Below are 21,129 nucleotides of genomic sequence, written 5' to 3'. Positions count from 1 at the left end.
AGAAATTAGACCCAGATAATTAGGAAACATAGTAGTAGTTTTTCAGAAATCTTTATTATATTGTTTTATCCAGGATCTAGTTAATCAAAAAGAAAACTGTCATCATTATCTTTTTTTTACTTTGTTCTAGTGGCTTTTCAGAAAACAAATGTTTCAGCTGTTATAGTTGCTAAAACCCCCAACATTTTCTATCTGTGACTCTTGGCTATTATCCATTAGACAATCCAGCCACCCCAGTTCATAGAGAGCCAGTGTGGACATTGCAGTTGACAGTAACAACAGACAGGCCAGGAATTAATCTGAGGAAACTAAAACCTGATCTTGCCTGGAGTCAGTTCCTATCTGTGAAGGAGGAGTTTTGAAGTTGAGTTCTTTGTTCTTTGACTAGACTGTTTGTTCTGTTGAGTTCTAGTTCTTTGACTAGACTCTCTCCTATTCTGTAAGAGCAGAACCTTTCAGCAGGATCAAAGTCATACCAATCAGATCTCACCATGCTGAAATCAATACAGCAACCTTGATTTCATCGGTCCAAAGTGGGCAACCCAATGTAAAGTATAGATGCACAGTGAAGCATACTCTGATGAGTTGCTCATACCTGGACATTTTCAAGTTTTATGGAAGTCTGTTCTTTTTAGAGTCCTCCTTAATAACTCTATCTACTTTAAAAAAAAATTAAATAGACAGAAGCCAGAATCATAAGAAATGCCATGATAAATCCCAGTATGGGCCAGGGAAGTTCATAAGATTGTCCCTAAAAGTTCAGGCAACAGAATTTCATTTCTTGGCAACTCAAATCTGGGAAAGTATTTTGTTATGCCCTCTGAAATAGGTGCCCTATTATGTACTACAGTGGGCTATATTTTAATATAGAGGAAATTACCCCTATGCCTACATAATTTATAAACCATTTCATGACAAAACCATTTCTAAGATGAGGAAGAAATAACTCAGGTTTCGTAGGGGAAATTATTTGTTCCATACCTTAAATTTTAACATCAGAAGTGTAGCTAGTGCAATTTCTAGCACAAGACATATAGTTGTTCATGTTTTTCATGTCAAGATGTTGGATCCAATGAGGTGAGAATCTCACCCTTCATTTTTAAAAATTACATTTTGGGTTAAGAAACACTGTAAAAATGAGAAAAATCACACCCAGGGAAGCAGGAGGAAAGGCAAGGTAAATAAAAAGATACCAAATCATTATATACATAAGGGTCTTATGGCTTGATCTGGTGAAATGTTCCATTTTAGATTGATAGCATTGTGGAATTCAGCTGAAACAGTGTATTAACTAATGGATGAAAGAAAACATATTCTATGATCTCCTTGCCGTACTAATCACTATTGCTGTTGATAGCATATCTTTTAATTCGTAGAAAGCATAGTTTAGGAATCAAGAAATTGTAATAATAATTTCAGAAAATATATTTAAAGTCTGTTTGCCTCATTTCAATACTGTTGTTCACAGGATTTCTATGAAGGTATCTTGAAAGTCCTTGGAGATGATGATGAAAATGAACAAGAGGAAGTTAAACTCAAGCAAGGTTTAAGTGAACTCCCTGAAATTTATGACTTACACCAAGACATCCTGGAAGAACTGGAAGAGAGAGTCCATAAATGGCAAGTACAAAATGGCATAGTTTGATGGCCTTACATACCCTCCACAGCAGGTTGGTGAATTAATTTGTGTTCCCTTGACCATCCAAGGAGAAATGAAAAGAGTAGAATCTGAACTACTATGGCAAATTTTGCATACAGACAGGAAGGAAGTAAATGTAGAGGCTGTCAGGTTAAGAAATCAAATACTGAAATGTGTGTGCAGTGAATAGCCCATGACTTTGAAATGGCCCCATCAGTCAGTGTGAGAACAGCCAGCTTCATATGCATTATTCCCTGCCACTTCTCAGTCATCACCAAGTGGCTTCACACCCGTGGCCTGAAGGTCACAGACTCATGCTGTGGAAAGCAGGAACAGCTTACATCAGAATGGATCCTAAAGATCATCTGCTTACAGAAATCTACATAGCAGCTGTGTAGGTCTCAGTTAAGGGACACCCCCTTGCTCCCAGCACAAGGCAGGGATCCACTACCCTAGGCTTTCAAGCCAAATGGACTCTGACAGCCTTTTAATGGGACTCCATCAAACATCCTTACAGGGAAAAGAGAATAAAACCACGAATAGGACATGAGAGAATAAGACTATGAATAGGACAGACAGTGCTCCAAAATTGTTCCTCTGAGGAGACCCCTGACTTAAGCCAGGCTGACAAGTTCTATTGAATGATGGACCATGAAGCCCCACAACTCTAACTTGCCAAACTCCAGGAGGCATTGTTCACTGAGAGTGGATGATCCTATTTCTGCACAGACACTGAGCAATTAAGGAAGTCAGTTAAACAAGTAGAATTTTTCAGTAACAATCCTAATGTAGGGCACAGGTCTCCTTGCAGCCCTGCTCTTCCCAATAAAAGCATACAACAAGGAAAGGAGAGCCTAAAGGGAATTGTGTTTTGGTTTGTGCCCATCAAGGGACTGTTGAAAGACTTAAAAAGTATCACCAATGATTTATCATTTATACATTTAAAATAGTGATTTCTGGAATCTAAAATGTCTAAAGAAGCCAGAACCTACTCTAACAGCATGCTGCCAGTTCCCTTAGACAAAAGGAATGCAACCATAAATACCCTAAGAGCTCTGTCCAGAACTACTGTGTGGCACTGGGGATAAAAGAGGACTGTATTGCAAATGCTGCCAGCACAACAGATAATACATACATGCTATACACCTGCATTCAAATAGGTTCCCAGGTCATTACCACACTTGAAGCTTCCAGTAAGCTCTTCCCTGTGCCTGCACTCCCCCAGATGCTCTGTTGCTCTGGACATCCCCAGGAGCTCACGTTCCTCTTTTAAGTATGATTCCTCTTTTGTGAACTCAGATTTTGTTCTGCCCTCTCCTTGTACATGCTTTATAAATATTTCAACACTGTGGATCTGAATACTGAGACAGATGACAGTGAGGCAGTGCTGAGAATCAGGCAGTGAAGGAGAGCTGAAGATCTGATATTACAACAAATGTTATATTCTCCCTCACAAACAGTGCTCAAAGCACTGCAGCAATTGGCAGGTCTATTCACAAGAGCAGTGTAGTTGCTACAGAGCAAGAGCCATGTCCTGAAAGGAGCTTCACATGCTGCTATGGCAGAGGCACAGACAAAGGACCAGCCCCTATGATGCCCATGCTACAGCAGCCTGTAGTGTTGTCCGTCTGTCCTGAAGCACTCCCTTCCTGCTGTTCAGCCTAGTGCACAGTGTATAGAGCCACTGTGGGCCTAATACAATAAACAAGAAGTATGGCTCTACTTCTTTACTTTTTATTATTTATTTGTTTATTTGCTGCTTCTTTTCTTTCTGTGGACTTAGGGATGAACACCAGAAAGTTGCTGATGTTTTTCTCTCCAGAAAATCAAGGCTGAATCACCACACAGCATACATTATGCAATTTGACAGGAATTTGGCTTTGCTAGATGAAATGTGCCTTAAATATTCCCAACTGGCGACCATGATTCAGGAGTTTGAGGTAAGGCTTACATGGTTTTTTACGTGCACTAATGCATGGCTTTGCCATGGGGATTACTCAAGGATTTATTTTTTTCTGGAACTTCACCAGTGTTCACACATAGGGTGGAATGGAAGAATAGTCTTTTTTCACAGCCCTGGTGCTAAAACTGAAGTGAGAAATTCACTTTTGCGTGCTGTGTTTGTTTCTGTCTCTGTTGCCCACACACTCCCGTTTGTGCATACAGAATTTGTGTTGGTGAATCTACAGATCCGTGAGTATATTTTGCTGAGTATATTATTGGAGTGGTTTCTCAGTCACTTATTAACTTATCAAGCTCTTTGAATTAGAGTTAATAACTAGGATTAAAACTAAGATGACAATTTGCTGCTGAGCTCACATTCCCCTTGACGTCTGTGTTTCCTCCCTTCCGCTGAGGACAGCAGAGCTCAAGTGACAGCCCTTACAGTGTGAAACACCAGCTTCTGAAAGTGGTACACCGTGTCTTCCAGTATCGTGTGATACTCACAGGTCAGTAAAATCACTCTCAAAAGAATCCAATAGAAACACTGCCCTGATGTTCTGTGCCTCCACTGTGCTACATATTGATGCCGTAACAGCTAAAATAGGGCTAAAGCAGTACGGGATTTCCTGGGAACTTCAATATGCTTTGTTCAGAATTCAGGAAGTCTCAGGCAGCCTGGGAAGAGGCAGGCACTTCTACAGGATAGCCATGTTGAAAGGCCATAAAAAAGCATAGTCAGGTGCTTTTAGCCATTCCTTCTTGGCTTTTTCCTTCTGTGAATTAGGAGAGGCAGAGTTCAGCCTGACTAGCAACAAATAGGTATGATTTTTTATTTTATTATGTCGAGGGTAGTTATCAGAGACAGCAGAAGACAGGTGACCTCATCAAGGAGACTCTGAACTTCATCCTCTATGAGAGTGGCAGGTGCCATCTTCTTATCAACAAAGCAGTTGTACCCAGTACTGCACCGTAAGTTCTACGCACAGTACACCAAAAGCTAGTGATTAGTCAAAAAACCAGTCCAATTTTACTGAATTATAGCAGGCAGAGATATAAATTTACATTTTACAGTACACTTACAAATTTTACATTTATAGTTATTCCTTCCCTTTACATTCAGGACCATATGTATAACTACTACCTGAGTCTCTCCAAGGAGGTTTATGTTCCTTCTCTGCAAGCCATCCCAAATCTAGTAAGTCTGAGCCTGTGAGGAGAGTAGGCTTTCTGAAGCAGAATGTGGCCCCTAGAAAGAATTGCGAAGTTTAGAACTGGCTAGGGAAGGAAATCGTGAAATGTAACAATGAAACTTAGTGTTGTCATGTAATTTAGTCAGAACAAAAAAGAGCAAGGATGCATAGACATAAAGATGGAGAAATATTTTGGAAGTATGCATATGTGTGGGTGGACAAGGACACAAGATTAGTTATTCATGGGACAGTAAAAAGGAAGCCATAAATCCTGCCCATACAGCTGATGAAGGGCACAGCATACTAGAAGGAGTTTCTATAAAAGCAGCAGAACAAAGTGACCATATGAAAACTTTATTAACAGCACAGATTACTGGCAATTTCATCTTGCTCCAGACACTTTGATCAAGGATGCAACTCATTGTTCACAGCTGGGTTTGTTTTTTCAGTACAAGCAATACAAATGAACACTGGATTCCAATAGTAGGACCTACTTTCTGTTGGACTTTCTTCCCTCTCTTGGTGTGTCTACATTAAGGGCAACTTCCCAGACCTGCAGCTTGCAGTACTTAGCAGTCTCTTGTGATCCATAGTTTTTATGATGCATGCACACAAATATTGCATTTATGTGAAAGGAATTGGCATATACCTCTCAGAAATAGCCCTTCAATTCTCTGTTTTCCCATTTCTGTGGTCCACAAGATAAATTGCAAATATGCAGCATGGTATTTTGTGAGACAGCTGGAAGAGCTTCAGTGAAGCTCCAGTGATTGGATTCCATCTATGCTTGAAACAATTTGAGCTCCTCCTTGTCCCATGTACTGACACTAACTGGGAATATGAAAGCTTTTGTGTATACTGAGATGAAGTCTACTGGATTAAGACACTACAGAAAATAAGTTTATTACTTTAGTTCTTCACCTCAAGAAACCAAACCCCTCTTTGACTGCTAGGATGGAATGAGTCTGGAATAATGCGGTCCTTTAGATTCTCAGGTATACCTGTGTGATAACTGGCTGATTCTACCAGATAAGGAAGGGTATTTATGAGGATATTGATTACCACTTATGGCACCACAACCGAAAGGATTTGTCCACTCAGTCCATAGCTGAGGACAGAGCTTGCAGTGGTGAAAAGGAACATTAAATATTGCCTAAACCTAACCCCTTCCTGCCTGCCTGAGTGCAGGCAGAGGCTTTCTAGAAAGCAGGTAAAAGCCAGGTGAAGTTCAGGATGCCAGGGAAGCCACAGCACTAGAAAAAGAAATGTGTATGGATAAGACATTCAAGGGAACAGACATCCATGCCCAGCACCATTCTCAGCACAGAGGTGTAGTTCTTTGATGCAGAATTTAAGAGTCTGGACTAATCAGCAAGGTAAGAATGAAGTATTTCCAGGCTAGGGTTATTAAATTGTAGCACTTACATACTACAGTCTTTAAAAGCATAAAGACCCAGACACAGGATAAGCAGATGGTCCAAGAAAAGTAGTCCAAAAAAACACTGGTTAAAGGTTTGTCACACTAAGCACTATTTTATCTCTCTTACAGAGTCTATTTTCAGATTATGATTGAGTTTGGTAGTAAAGATTTGAACCCTGCTTGTACAGAACTAGTGTCTCCTTCCTGTGCCCATAAAAAGCATATGATTCATTTAGCCTAACTGCAAATATAGCCAACAGCATTCATTCAGATGAGAAATCAGAATTCATTAGAATAAGAGTTATTTGTAAAGTGGTGCTACTCAGCAGTTCTCTTGACTGAGAAACATTTTTGACACAGTTTATTCATACCTCCCAAGTTATGTGAGCCCAAATCTGTATCAATTCTTTTGCCTTGATTCTCCAAGTAAAATGCTATCAAAGGTGAATTTTGCTTTGGAAAAAGGCTATATATGCACTTAATGATTTGGGAATAGAGTGCTGTGGGATATTACTGTGGATGCTGCATTCGTGGAAGCATTCAAAGTCCAGGTTGGGTGGGGCTAGGGGCAACCTGGTCTGCTGGAAGATGTTTCTGCTCATGGCAGAGGGATTAGAACAAGATGATATTTAATGTCCTTTCCAAACCCAACCAGTGTCTGATTTTGTGATTAGGATTTAATGTTTTAGCTAACAACACTACAAATTATGTTGATCTGAATTTTGATTGTTGGATGTCTGTGTTTGTTTGATCATTTACTACAGATTACTTGAATAATCTTTGTCCTGATTCTACAGAGTATGAAGCCACACAAGGTAAAATAAAATTGGTAGAAGAAAACTTCTGTTTTGATAACATTGCTTCTAAAGAAGTGCAAGATTACTATACGGGTAGTATATATAAGATGATTGTTTTCAAGATTTTGCATTAATAGGTTAGATGTAAAATCTGTAAGAACTGATTACTAATTTAGACAAATTATTTAGGTCAAGAATCATATAGTTTTATTTTTAATTTAAACATATGGGCTTCCTATAGTTTTGGTGTGATGGAACTTACAGAAGAAGAAAACATCTATACAGGCATCCTGCAGACACTGTAGTTTTGCCCCAGTCATTGAGGAAATCCTAGTCCTCTTTGGCTTTGTAAATATTTTGCCTGGTCATTATAAAATCATTTCGGATGGCTTCCCCTGCCTGATTGTGTACCATTACCTATGGTATGCCTGCTGTGCTCTGTGAACTTGGAAGAAACCAAGGAGATTTGAAATGCATATCTGTAGTCTAGATTCCTTAAGGCTACATAAAGTTGAAAGACATTGCATAAAAAGCAGTTCTGCAAAATCAGGAACAAATCCACTGCTAACACCATCCTTTAAAACACATGAAATAGATAAAGCAGAAGTCTCTTACTCCCACTGAAATCAAAGCAAGATTTAGTTGTGATGTCTGTGTGGGAGTTTTTTCCAGGCTGGAGTAAGCAGCATTAACATTGTATTAATGAAATCAATTCACCCTTCTTATACCAATTATAAATTCAAACCAACTCATAGCAATAAAGTCAGTGGTTGACTGAAAGTCAGTTTATTCTGCCCAAGAGCAGAGACTCATGCAAGATTTAGGACCCTAGTCACTGATGGTAGAACTACAACCATAGCAGTAATGTAAACAGTAGCAAGGCAGACACTCAAGCCCTCTGACCACAGTTGCCTATCTCATTTTGGTTAGGAGATGCTTGTGCCATTCCTAGCCAGCATGCTCCCAAGTTATGGGCCAGAAATTGATAGAAAGCCCTATACCACAGGGGAAGGGATGTGAAACAGGGACCTGAGCTATGTTATGCCACTCCTTTCAGTGCCAGCAAACATGTCATAGCCCAGGTTACTTGCCAGTGGAGAATCCAGGAGTTAATTTGTGTCACCACTTCATACACATTTCTGTCAGAAAGGGATGATATGTCCTCTCTCTCAGGAGTAAGAGGTACAGTTTACACTGCCATGCTATTTGGTGGCTAAAGTTGGGTTACATTCATCTCTCTATGTAACAAGACATTGACAAAAATCTGCAATTAGAAAATATTAGAAAAAAGATCTGGTGCCATCCTTGGTGCTTAAAAGGGACCTCATAAGCTCTCTGGGTCAGCACAGGCATGATGCAGTTTCGCAAAGAGAATAATAAAGGGAGGAAGGGGAGACATGACCATGTGCCATGTCAGAGTTGCTAGGCTGTTGCATTATGAAAGTGACAAAGAAGCCAAAGGATGCCCTTGCAAATAGAAGGGATTTGAGTTATTTTTCTACTCTTTTGTGTGATGTATGGTGTTTGTTTTCCTTCATCCCTCAGCTGCCTTATTCATTGTTTCTGAAATCACGGACCAAGCCAATGACAGCATGCTCCAGGCGGTGAGTTCTACCATGATGCATGCTCCCCTGATCAGTAGTGTGTTTTTTGCACATCTGTTCAAGTGAATACATATATCTGCTAGATGCTGAAGCCTCCGCCAAGGTGAGACTCAAGGGCTTATGCAGATCTGGTTTACAGTACTGCAGATGTGAAGTTGGTCTGTGCCTTTTAGTGCAGCTTTGAAAGATGTAAGACATGATAGCCAATAGCACAGAGGGGGCTTTTTTCTCTCTTGGGTTTCAACTCACTTCTTTATTATTTAATTTTCTGAGCAGTGAGAGGGTTGTAAATAATCATTCAGGCATCCGAACATGAAATTCAAGAGACAAAGAGAAAACATCATATTAAGATGATGCAGATGAAGGAAAGGAGTGAAATATCAATCTTCTTAGTAAGAGCTTGTTTTCAGGTAGGCTTTTAAGGCTGAACAAATGAGTGCACATGAATTGTTAGGGAAGAACACACTAATCAGTTATGAAGATGAAAGAACGGATGTAGGTTGCCTGGAAGATGTCTAACAAGCCTAGAGTTTTATCATAGAAAGAAATGTAATCTGAGCCCTCTGTAAAATAGACTCTGAAACTACAGACTTACTAAGCAGTTTTCAACTGGTTTCATTCTGATTTTCCGTCTCCTCAGGCAAAGAATTTCTAATAATATTTTCCCATTATTAAAGCAGTCTTTGTACCAAAGTAAATATTTAATCAAAAACCTGAGATCTCATGAAAACCTTCCAGAAAAATCTCAGAGCTTTAGGGATATCTGTCTTAGAGGTTCAGAACTCAAAGAGGTCAGTTCCTAACAGATCAAGGTCACGTGTTCCTGGCACCTCTGCTTCCTTAGATTTCACTCAGATATATGGGATATTTATATAAATACTTTTCTGAAGTTAGAAGTATATGTAAGTGACCAAAATCAAATTTGTGTTGCATTGCCATGAAATAATTTTCTCTCTATTAATCCATGCTTCAATTTGAAGAACATCATTGTATCATCTGAGTCTTACACATGTCACAGACTGTATAATAATTGCTATTAATAATGTGTGTTTTGGAATAATTTCATCACAAATTCCAAATAGATTTTTACACTTTTTTTTTCTCATATCATCAGAGCACATCTACTCTTCTTCAAAACTTTGGTGTGGAAGAGATGAAACAAAATTTTCTTCTTTCCCTTTTGTGTGAATGTGCGGGGTTTTATGAAAGCTCAGGCTCATGAGAAACAAAGTTCAATTTTCTGCTAAATCAGAGATTATCCTCCTGAATTAAAATCCCAGACAAAAATCCACAACCAGCACTATTTTTCTTTCTCTCTTAAAAAAAAAAAAAAAAAAAAAAAGAAAACATAAAAGCAAATAATTACTCTAATTAAAGAAGAAACTTAACAATGCTTATTTTAGAGCATTAATAAATTGTCAAGTACCTGGCTGCATTTCTAAGAAATAATTTAGGCTTGGCATATACCTGGAAAGAGGAAGATTTCTATTCCCACATACCAGCTCATCAAATGACACTCCAAAAATCTCATAGGAGTACTGAATGAGGCTCATAGGAGCACTGAATTAGGATCTACATTTTCTACAGAATATCAGTGACCCATTATTAGCTTTCTCTGTTGTTTTATGATAATAAGACCCTAGCAGTTTTTCCTGGGAACTTAACCCAGGATTTTCCAGCAAATTATAACAGTAACTATCTCCACAGCGTTTTTAACCATGCAGGAAAATATTACTTTCAATTTACAGATGTACAAACAGAAGTACAAGGCACAAACCATCACCACATAGAGTATTATATCTATCTATAATTCCAGGAGATGAACTAAACAGGGTTTGTACTGCTCTCTGAAAATCTACAATTTATTAGAGGCCCTGAGATGCTAAGAGCTATAAATCACTGTTGCTATTGACAGCTGGTAGATTCCTTGGAGAGGTGTTCCTGCTGCATAGACATCATGATAAAATGCAGTTCACTGCTAAAATGGCCACAGCAGTATTTCTGACACCCACTTCTGCAGTACTGTCTGGGTGGAGCTTTGCTTTTAATCCTTAATTGTAGGATTGTGAAGGCTCTTTGAAAGAAGAATGATGATAGTTTTAAGATCAATGAAGAAAGCTATATAAACTCAGAATTTTGGGGAACTGACAGGAAACTATGCCCCCCCCCCACCACCTCCCCTTAGCTGTCCACATTCCCAGATAAACCACTATCCTGCACATGTGATGGGTGTTTGACTTCCTTCAGGAAATGAGTTCAATATTTCTTTGTCCGTTTCCTGGTGAACATGTGTCTGTGTTGCAAACATCAGCATTTCAACAGGCTCCTCTGCCAGCAGTCTTGAGAAAAGCTGGGCTGCTGCAACTTCTCTCACTCTGATAGAAACCCAGATGAGTAGTACTAGCACTGGCATGAGTGTGCTCACAGGAGAACACTGCTTTTTCTGCAGATGAAAAACAGGTTTTCATTGTGGAAGCTGCCAATTGGACAGGTTTTGCCAGGCTAAAATACCCTTCAGGGACAGGAAAGTCCTTTGCAAATACTTTTTGCAAAGGTCAGCTGTCTCACGATCCTTGGTATTTCTTGCGCTATTGCTTTATATATTGCTTCTATTTTATTTGCCTACAGTATTTTAGAAGTGACCTGGAAAAATCCATTTGTTACTTCCTGCATTGCAAAAGAGATACCTGACAGCTCAAATTCTTGAACGTGTCAACTGTCAGTTACATTGCATGGGCACAGTGAAGCCCTGTGCTGGTCAAGCCTTGTAGGTATTTTCATGTATTTGATATCCAGTTACTCATTAAGAATTAAGTATCATGCTAAACAAGTGCAATATTTCACTAGGGCAGTAAGATAGGGGAGATTTCAGGCTTATTCAAAAAGCAAGCCTAAATAGGTACATGAATTGTGTTAGCTGAAATCCAGGGTAAATTAGCCTCATTTTGTTACCTTGGATATGCTCCTTCTGCTGTCTGTGACAACTTTCTTAATTAGCTGATCCTGTAGACATGACTGATTTGTATCAGGCAGATACAGCAAGTATCTAATCAAGTCTCACTAATCCCAGGGGTAAATTAATGCCAGTCAATGGAGCAAAGGAAAACAGACCATTGCCTGTTGAAGCAGAAGACTGTTCTAAAAGGCTGTCAGGTCATGAAGCTGTATCAAGTATGGTCCTTAGTCTGTAGTTTATCTGGGTGTATAACTGAAGATACAGGATAAAGTGGCTAACTTAGATAGGAGACTCCTACTTTTTAGGCATATTCCAGTGAGGACTCACTGCTGCTGGGCAGCCCATTCTACTGCTCTGATCAGATAAAAACCACAGCTGAATCCTATGCACAAGCCTCTATTTTAACAGCCTAATCTGCTAAATGGAAGGAGATTTGAAGACTAGCAATATTGAAAAGGTACAGACATCCCTTCTTCCTTCTTACTTTCACCTGATTTTCTTTATGGGAGCACAGATTTACCTAGGTTAATCTTATTTACCACCTTCATGGATAAGTTCATGCCTGGTGCCAGTGTCCACTGACTGACTCTACTTTAAGGCCAGGTAAATAGTTAATAGTATCAGAGTTGAATAATAAACTTCCTAATTTTTGCAAAGCATCCAAACAGAAACACAGCTTCATTGCCTGCTTACCTAGTGTACCCTCTAAATCCCTTATTTCAAAGGCATTAATCCATTATCACAGAATGTAAATCTTCAGATAATCCTAGCAACAGTCTGAAAGTATCATAGTATGCTTTGGATTATCTGTGTCACGGCTCTTATGCACAGGCCTTTGGAGGAGATACTGTACTTTGTCTCTGTCCCTATTTTATTAGTTCACAGAGCCAGAAAGTTGGCAAAGAAGCCAATGTATAAATACCATATGAAGTTAGCAGCTCCTTTGGAAGGTGCACTGGGGAATCATAGGTAAAAGAACTGTAGAAGGTCCCAGCAGATGCAGTTGATGAGGTTTTGTAAAATCCATAAGGTAGGAAGACGACTTTCTGGGTGTAAATCCTTTGTCTCAGTTCTCTCTGAAATCTAATTCTATAATATCAGTTCTAAAGAAATAAAATGGTGAAGAGGGGTGAGGGAAAATTTGCCTGCTTGTATAAAAACAGTCTCCATGCAGTCTTCTAAATGCTGTTTTTCTTTTCTAGGAAAACTTGCAGAAGCTAGTACACATTGAGCACAGTGTAAGAGGGCAGAGTGGCCTCCTCCAGCCAGGAAGGGTGAGTGCTGCAGGCACACCTATGGTGGTAAGGGCATTCTTTCTGGCCAGCAATATCTCTGTGTGGATGGCGATGTTTCAGATGCCTACAGATGTTATTTACTGAGCTACTGTGATACAAGTTGGAGCACTGGTTTGTGTAAAAAACATCAGTCTGGCAGTGCACATAAAGAAAGTCATGCTGAGAAAAACATGCATTGTCTCTACTTTTACATAGAGCAGCCATTTGGCTTTTCACTTCAGCAATCCTCAGACACTCCAAGTGTGGTGTATTTTGATGGAGCTACTGCTTTCCTCCTTATGTACTCCTGTCAAAAGGCTGCAACTCTATTAGGAATTGCTTCCAGCCTGAAAAGGCTCTGTGCTTTATATAGCTGGCTAAGAACCTTAAATTAAGGCAATTAATTTTTTTCCAAATTTATATTTTCACCATTCCCTCATGGTGTTTTTAATATAATATGCTGTTTTTAAGCAACATATCAACAGAAACATGAGACAATGTACAGCTGTCTTGCTATCCACATCAAATGCAAATTTCTTATTCTGACTTTCAAACCTGTCCAGTTTCCTCAGCTCCAACCTGCTTCTATGCTTCAAAAGATTTCTTTCTTAAGTTCTGCAACTCTAATTTTCCCTTCAGTCCACCAATATCTTTAACAAAATTAATTAAGCAATTTTCAAAGCATGCATACTCATAGCATAAGAATACTCCTCAGCCCAATATTGCAAATATTTGTTCTTCTCTCTAACATCAGTATTCTCACTTGCCCTTACCAGGTAATGCTTTAACAAATTATGCAAAGCCCAGCATACAGAATTTACAGGATTTGTCTCTTTGATTATAAACTATTCTAGAGTGGAAAGTACACAAGATTCCGTTCTCCATCTGAAAAGAGCAGGTGACTGTTAATCCACTGATGTAGTTCAGTTAGTTATGGCAGACTTTTTCAGACATTACTGCAATGAAGTTCTAATTTGCTGGTTTAGCTGCCTTTACACAGTCCTACTAACATACATAGTAACAAGATGGACTGAAAAGGTATTGTGCTTGCAAAATTATACAAATTATATATGCAGGTATAGTTAAGATGGTGTAGCATACTAAAACCCAAGGTTTCAGTTTTTCTCATTGATCTGCCTATTTTAGAAGACTTTTAAAGACAAGAATTCTTTTCTAAATTTCATTACATGTTAGCTTTGAATCTGTGATAACCACCTCTGAGCACAGTCCACATTGCAGAAAGAGCGGGCTGAGGACAAATGGCTTTCCAACCCATTTTGTACTGACACAAATGCAAGCCACAAAGGGCAGCAGAGCTAACCCAGGCAAAGACTAAGCCAGATCACAAGGAGTAAGGCTAGAAACAAGTGTTGAGGTTCTCTATCTCTTCTGCTGATGAATGGCATTGAAGTATCTCCTTTCCCAGGAGAAATACTCTCTTTTCTCAGTAAGATTCAGAATGAAAGCTCAGGATTACAATCTGCTGTTTTCTCCTTCAGATCTTTGTTAAAGAGGGAACCCTGATGAAAATCTCTGGCAAAAACAGGCATCCTCGACATTTGTTCTTGGTAAGATCTTTTTATATTTTTACTGTCTCTCTCATATCTTTCCATGCATTTATGCAACCTTGAAGCCTGGGAGATTTTAGACTGCAAGTCATTTAACTATCAGCAGTGATGTGGTGAGTTAGTTCCTGTTGCTAACAGGGCTGTAGGCCTTTCACACATCCCGCATACAGGAATATATGCTGTGCAACCCTCCAGTTGTGCCACAGTTACATACAGCCTTCACCAGGATGTAATTCTGCAAAGAAGTGCAAGTTTTCAAGGGGATTAGGAAGATGAAAACTCCTGAGTACCTTCAGGAATTAAGCTGCATACTTGAAAGTCCTAAGACCTTTGAAGATTTAATCGGGAGCAAGAGAAAATACCCTTCTGCTAAAATAGCTAAAAATTTCCTTTGGTCACACTGCAGTTCTGTTTTACAGAGTCAGCATCAATGGACTGTAACAAGTGCAATAAATGTCAAAATCATGACTTTGTTGCAGTCACGGGAAAAAGGCTATGCCAGAAACTCTAGAAGTTGGCCTTAAGAAATAATATTCTCAGCAGCAGTAACTCTGAAGTCTACTGATGACCACTTAATAGCATATGATAAATACATTCCTACTGATTTCTCTTCTGAAACACTTGCCTTTGCTAGTGTTCAAAATTATTTTGCAATTGTGGCTAAAGCTGGGACAAAATTCCAAGACATCACTACCCTTTAGTCTTCCAGTGTGTTTGTTGCTGCCATCATAACCCATTACTATAGCAAAAACTGAAGTGCTACAAACTTAGCTATTGTAACTGATACAGAGAATTTTAAAGGAAGATCAGAAATCAGGTTGATAATAAATGCTGAGAGGAAAGTAATTTAAATGTGGGGTAAATTTATATGAATTTCAAGTCATCCAAAATGGTTGTATCAACTTAAAGGTCACAAGTCACAAGAGGCCAAAACTACTGGAACAGAGCAAGCACAGAAATTACTTTCGGGCACTCTCTAGTTTAGGAACTATTTCCTGGGGAAAGTTCTGATGCTCAGAGTCAGATGTTAACTGCAGAGAGAGAACTGCCTCTTGACAGCTGGAGACATTACAGTAGCCAATGTCTTGCTTAATAGATGCTCTCAATATTCATAAAAAGTGGTTTTTTTCTTCCTTTCAGTCAGCAAGGCAAACTGTGACCAAATGTGCTGACATGCAATGAATGGGGTGGAGCTAGTCTTAATGATCACTTTGAAGAACCAAGAGACGAATAAACCTGGTTTCTTTCCTAATGTAACACACTGAAGTTGCAATCACTTCAGGCTTCCTGTATTGTATCAATAGTAGGGGTGGGGAGAGGGTGACTGGATCGTTGAAACTACTTGAAACTTATTGGAAAATATCTACCTTCAGGTTCAGTGATTTCTGTGGAAGAAAAACCCGTGCCAAAACCCCAAGAGTAGAATAATTTCCTAAACACTGTCTCTTAAAACTGACATTTATTTAAAGCCTTTATCTTCTAAGAACCATATTATAATCCTTTGAAACCTCTTGCAAAACTCACGTTTGTGTATTAATAAAACCCCAAATCTTTCAGAACTTTTTTATAATGCTTCGCATGTCAGCAGTAACTCAAAAAGATCACCAGAAGATAGCATGTAATAGATGTAGTTTGGCTTAGCTTTGATGGAATAAGTGTATTTACCTTCACTATCCCAAGGAGATTTTTACATGAATAGCATTTTCTGAAGTTCTTAGTAGCAAAGTTATTCTGACTGAGACTAAATCAAGACCAGGAACTGGAGAGAATTTCAGAGCAAGAGTACACACTGAAGGTTAACCCTGAGGTTAATCCCTACACATCCCAGGAGATGAGCTGATCAAACTGAAGTTGCAGCTAGAATAGGCTGTAAAACTTGGGTGTGTGCCAGACTCCTGCTTGGCTTGTGCTTTCAAAGTGTACTTTAGTGGTGTGCTCTGAATATATATCTGCCCATAAGGAGCACTGTATGTCTGTGCACAGGCCATATATGCATGACAGCGTAAAGACAAATTTCAAATGTTTCTGCAGGTGTATGTTGTATGTCTCAAAATGTTACTTGAGCTGGCTGTTTTGTGCAGGCTGATGGTATTGTTCAATCCGGTGTTTCCTGGCAGGATGTTTTGTGAGTTTTGCTGTGTGTCTGTTTCCTGAGTCCAGTCTCTGTTTACAAGGATGTTGTGGCCTCTGTGCAGCACGGTATGGGCTGCTGAAACTGGCAGGTCCCCTAACTGCCCTCCAGCCACAAGGCTTTGCAACTCAGAGCCTGTCTCTTATCTCACCCTTCTAAGAATTTCTCTACAAAGACCACTTGTTTTGAAAATGGGTTGCAGGAAGCTGCTATCAAATGGGACACTGTTTAATACTATATCTAGGAGGGTTGGAGTATAGGAGATTTTTGGAGCTGCCGCTTGAAAAACACAGCTCAAGCACACATTCAGACTGCTCCACTGACACTTAGGGCATGTTTATCTCAGATTTCATAGGGTTCATAATTAGCTAGCCTTTAAAACATTCAGAAAAACCAAACATGTGGTAGAAGCTTTGAGACAGAGAGTATATTACATATGGATGCCAGCAGGGCTTAAATTTGTTCAGCAGGGCTTAAATTTCTGTGGATCAATCATCTTGAACACTGTTCGTTAGAAAACTTGCACTTACTCTAATGTTACTAGGTACCTGTCACAACAGAGAGAATTATAAAAAGAAGGTGGGGGAAAGGAAAGCAGTAACAGAAGAAAAGGGAATAAAAGATAAGACATATCCTTCCTTCTCTGTGAAAGAAAAAGGGTATGTGCTCCAATATCAAATTCTGATTAGTCTGAAAATCCCAATTATTCAAAAGTCTTCTCGCAAACAAGAAGCGTGTCTGAAGTCCAAGGACTTGTGGGAACTTCCCATAGGGTTCTAGCAGTCCATCTCCTCTACTGCAGATTTCTGAGAGGCTGCAAGATCAGCCTTTATCATCAGCCAGTCCTCACTGCTTGAGGGAGCAGTGGACAGTTGAAGCAGGAGGATGCATGAAACCACTGGTACTAATACTAGTTCTGTCCATACCATTCATATGGCCATCATTAAGGTCTTTGCAAAGAAAACAACAGTGAGTGCAAACTCTTTATTTCTTCATGAATATGTGTGCCTTGCTTCACAAGCTTTGAAGTATCTGTCATGATTTCACTGTGTCAAGTTGTAGCTAGTGAGACCTCCAAATAACAGCCTACTGCTAAATAGGGGAGAAAATAAAGAAGGACAAAAAACAATAATGGGCACTTACAAAGCAAAGTAATGTTTAGTAAAATCTTGGGATATTAATCAAGGTTGTCATGATAATGGTATGCACCATAGTGTCATCCTTTATCAACAGTAATAAAAAAATAAGCAAGTTTTTAAAGAGATATATAACTTCTAAAATACATTTAAAACATTGAGTTTGCTATTCAAGAAGCCTCTTAGTATATTATGTCAGGATCCTGAAAATCTCTTTCAGGAGTTCACTTCCTTGGGTTTCGTGCCCAGGTGCTGCAGGGCCCATTTTAGAGCCAGTGCTCTTTAATATCTTCATGAACAATAGGAGTGCAGCACTTGAAGGGATACGAAGTAAATTTGCTGATCATGCTAAACTAGGAGAAGCTGTCGACTTCCTTGAGGGCACCTTTCTGCAGAGAAACCTCAATGAATTAGAAAGATGAGCAATCACCAACCATAAGAAGTTTAACAAGGACTAGTGTTGGGAAGGGGAAACCCTGTAGTGTAGACTAGGCAATGAGGGCTGGAGAGCAGCACTGTGAAAAGGGACCTGTGGGTCCTGATCAGCAAAAGTTGAATATGAGCCAGCTATGCCCTGGCAGCCAAGAGGGCCAGCTGTGTCCAGGAGCACATCACCGGCTGGGCGAGGGAGGGGATTGTCCTACTCTACTCTGCACTGGGCAGCCTCATCTGGAGTACTGTGAGCAGTTTTGAGCACCACAGTATAAGGAGCTAAAGCTGTTAGAGAACATCCAAAGAAGGAACACAAAGATGGGTAAGGATCTAAAGGAGAAGTCATAGGAGGAGTGGCTGAAGCCGCTTGAATTGTTCAGCCTGGAGGAGACCGAGATCAGACCCGACAATGGTCTGCAGCTCCCCCAGGAGGGGCAGTAGAGGAGCAGCACCAGTCTCTGCTCTCTGACAGAATGCAAGCGAACAGCATGAAGCTGTCAGGAGAGGAATAGGCTGGCTATTAGGAAAGGGTTAGAGTTAGGTAACAGTCCCAGCAGTTCATCAAGTTACAGCTTGTTCCGGGTATACCCCATAGGAGAATGGGCAGGCAAGCCTGCAAGCCATATTGCAAATTACTGATTTTGTCTTTCTTTTCATTTAGATGAATGATGTTCTGCTGTACACATATCCCCAGAAGGATGGCAAATACCGACTGAAAAACACTTTGGCTGTGTCAAGCATGAAGGTAATGCTTCATCTGTATTAAAAGCTTGAATTAAAGTTTTATAGTGAACTGCTGGTGCTTTGCTGTCTTATGTCTCATATCCAGCAAGGGGAAAGAGGGGACGGACCTGTTATCAGGGCATTCCCTTGTCTCTTACAGGAGACAGAAGGAAAAACTGTAGAAAATAAACATAAAAATATTATCTCTAAGTCTGTGACTTAGTATGACAGCCTTATTCAGACTGCATAAATAATGCAAGCTAAAATCAGTTACCCTCCAATCATGAAGCAGGGAAAAGAAAATATTTATTATCCCATTTTGTCTCCAGCCAATGCATTCTTTTTCCCTTCAATATATTCACTAGAGCTTAGTCTGCCTGGTTTTAAATTCCTGCTACTCAAAATATACACATGGTGGGTTTTCATGTGCCTTTTAACTGTTTTCATCAAAAGCATTAATGGTTAAAAAAACAATTAGCCAACTTTATGGGGAAAAGGTGTATTCGAAGTAATTTCATGCAATGATATGAAACCAGTTTCTTCTTCAATAAATTTATAAATTACAAACACAATTAAGCTGTCCTTACACTCTTTCCCTGAGTACTCATTGGCATCAAAACCTATGCAACAGGAAATATTGGACCTTCATAACTGTTCTATAACTAATATTCAAAGTTGTATTTATTTGAAAGTGGATTTGAAGTGACAAGTCAAGAGTCTGATGATCTAGAAAACACACAAGATGAGAATTACTAATCATTAATTTCAGTGGAATGACATAGGAAGTTTAAGGTGTTGTGAAAAGGTGGCGGGGGTTGATCACCCCAGAGACCTGAGAGTTTAAAACTAACTCAAGGATCCCAGAAATTCCTAGGAATTGCCAAAATATTCTACTGTCTAGTGAAAAGGAGTTGTGGAGCAAGTTCCTACTGAGGTACATTTGAAACACTGAGTCACTATCATAATGATGCGTGTTGAAAAAAATGTGTGAAACCATGAACCTGTTGCTATTAGCAGGCTACTAATATACTCCATGGTAGGGAAAAATATTTTAGCTGAGCTATAGCTTTTAAGTTGGCTTTTCTTTTAAATTTTTTTCTGTTAAAAGAGCCATGCTGCAGACATGCATTTGCTGAAGTTCTTCACTGTATAATGCCTGCATGTCAGAAAAAAAGTGATTTCTGTTCATTACAAGCATAGACCAAAATGCTCTGACACTTGGCAGACTAAACATCTCCTATGTTTGTCATATTAAAACTGAACCCTCATAGATACTTCAATCCTTATCAACTGGATTATATGATTTTTTCCCTTCAGCATACCATCGTATTGAAATAGAGAAAAAAAAACCCTAATGCCCATCTTTTTGCACTGATATATGAAACAGATGGTTGAGACTTGTGCGGTGTACTGGTTATAGACAGTTTAACTCATGTCCACATTCATGTTTTCATGGCATTTGTTTCTAGGTCAGTCGCCCAGTGATAGAGAAAGCCCAAAATATCTTGAAGATTGAATACGATGAACATTGCCTGACCCTGTCAGCAAGGTACTGTTCCCAATTGTCTAGGGCAGAGAGTATTATATTCTAGAGCTGTATCTCTAGGTTAGTCCAACCAGTACCCAAGACTAAAATGGTATCTCATTTTTTTTTTAACTAGTGTTTTTCAGTCTGCTACTGGTGACAGACAATGGATGACTACTTGATTACACAATCAACATTCATTATAAATGCAAGGCTCATAAAGTGTAACTAATTCATTTAGCGTGCTCCCTAAAAACTCAAAGTTGAGTCTTGATAACATCGTAAAGAGAAAGGAAAGAAGAAGCCTGGGTACTTTCCATTATCTTTTACATTATTTCCCTGCAACGCTAGGGGTCTGTTATATCTCCCTGTTATAAGTTCTCTTGTTACCTGATACCTCTAGGGCTGTAAAACTCCTGGAGAAAATAGTAATTAGGTAATACCAGGAAACAGATATAAAAGTACTTAATAGTGCTTAAGTGTCAAAGTCAAAATTAAACCTTACTGGCAACCTCATGGATTTCTCTAATAAAAGGAATTTCACTAATGAGCTTGTGTACTGCTAGTATTGATTGCAACTGGGAGTCAAGATTTCCAGCCTAGGATCCCAAGCCAGTGCCAAAAAGAGGTTGTAGATCAGTTTCTGAACAGAATATAGCAGTGTACTGTATTTTTCATGGTTCTAGACCAAAACTATCCCGCTAATTCACATACAGCTATAGCAGAAAGGTAACTGATTTGTTTTCCACATAAAGTTTATTACAAAAGATATAGCACACTACAGTGATAT

The 21,129-nt window shown here is 39.3% G+C and overlaps 1 protein-coding gene across 1 annotated transcript in view; it reads left to right on the top strand.

The window, feature by feature from the left end:
- Positions 1 to 21,129, top strand: part of FGD5 (FYVE, RhoGEF and PH domain containing 5) — a 79,608-nt gene that overhangs the window by 42,988 nt on the left and 15,491 nt on the right. The window contains exons 6-14 of the mRNA XM_021542532.3: positions 1,469 to 1,620; positions 3,423 to 3,579; positions 4,002 to 4,089; positions 6,958 to 7,008; positions 8,536 to 8,594; positions 12,753 to 12,824; positions 14,324 to 14,392; positions 18,753 to 18,836; positions 20,284 to 20,363. Of these exons, the coding sequence (XP_021398207.2) occupies positions 1,469 to 1,620; positions 3,423 to 3,579; positions 4,002 to 4,089; positions 6,958 to 7,008; positions 8,536 to 8,594; positions 12,753 to 12,824; positions 14,324 to 14,392; positions 18,753 to 18,836; positions 20,284 to 20,363 (812 nt within the window). The remainder of the gene's footprint in view (positions 1 to 1,468; positions 1,621 to 3,422; positions 3,580 to 4,001; positions 4,090 to 6,957; positions 7,009 to 8,535; positions 8,595 to 12,752; positions 12,825 to 14,323; positions 14,393 to 18,752; positions 18,837 to 20,283; positions 20,364 to 21,129) is intronic.

The sequence above is a fragment of the Lonchura striata genome, chromosome 12 (assembly GCF_046129695.1).
Source record: "Lonchura striata isolate bLonStr1 chromosome 12, bLonStr1.mat, whole genome shotgun sequence".
Classification (NCBI taxonomy): Eukaryota; Metazoa; Chordata; class Aves; order Passeriformes; family Estrildidae; genus Lonchura; species Lonchura striata.
Note: the sequence above shows the minus strand (reverse complement) of the source record. Positions and strands in the feature narration are given on the sequence as shown.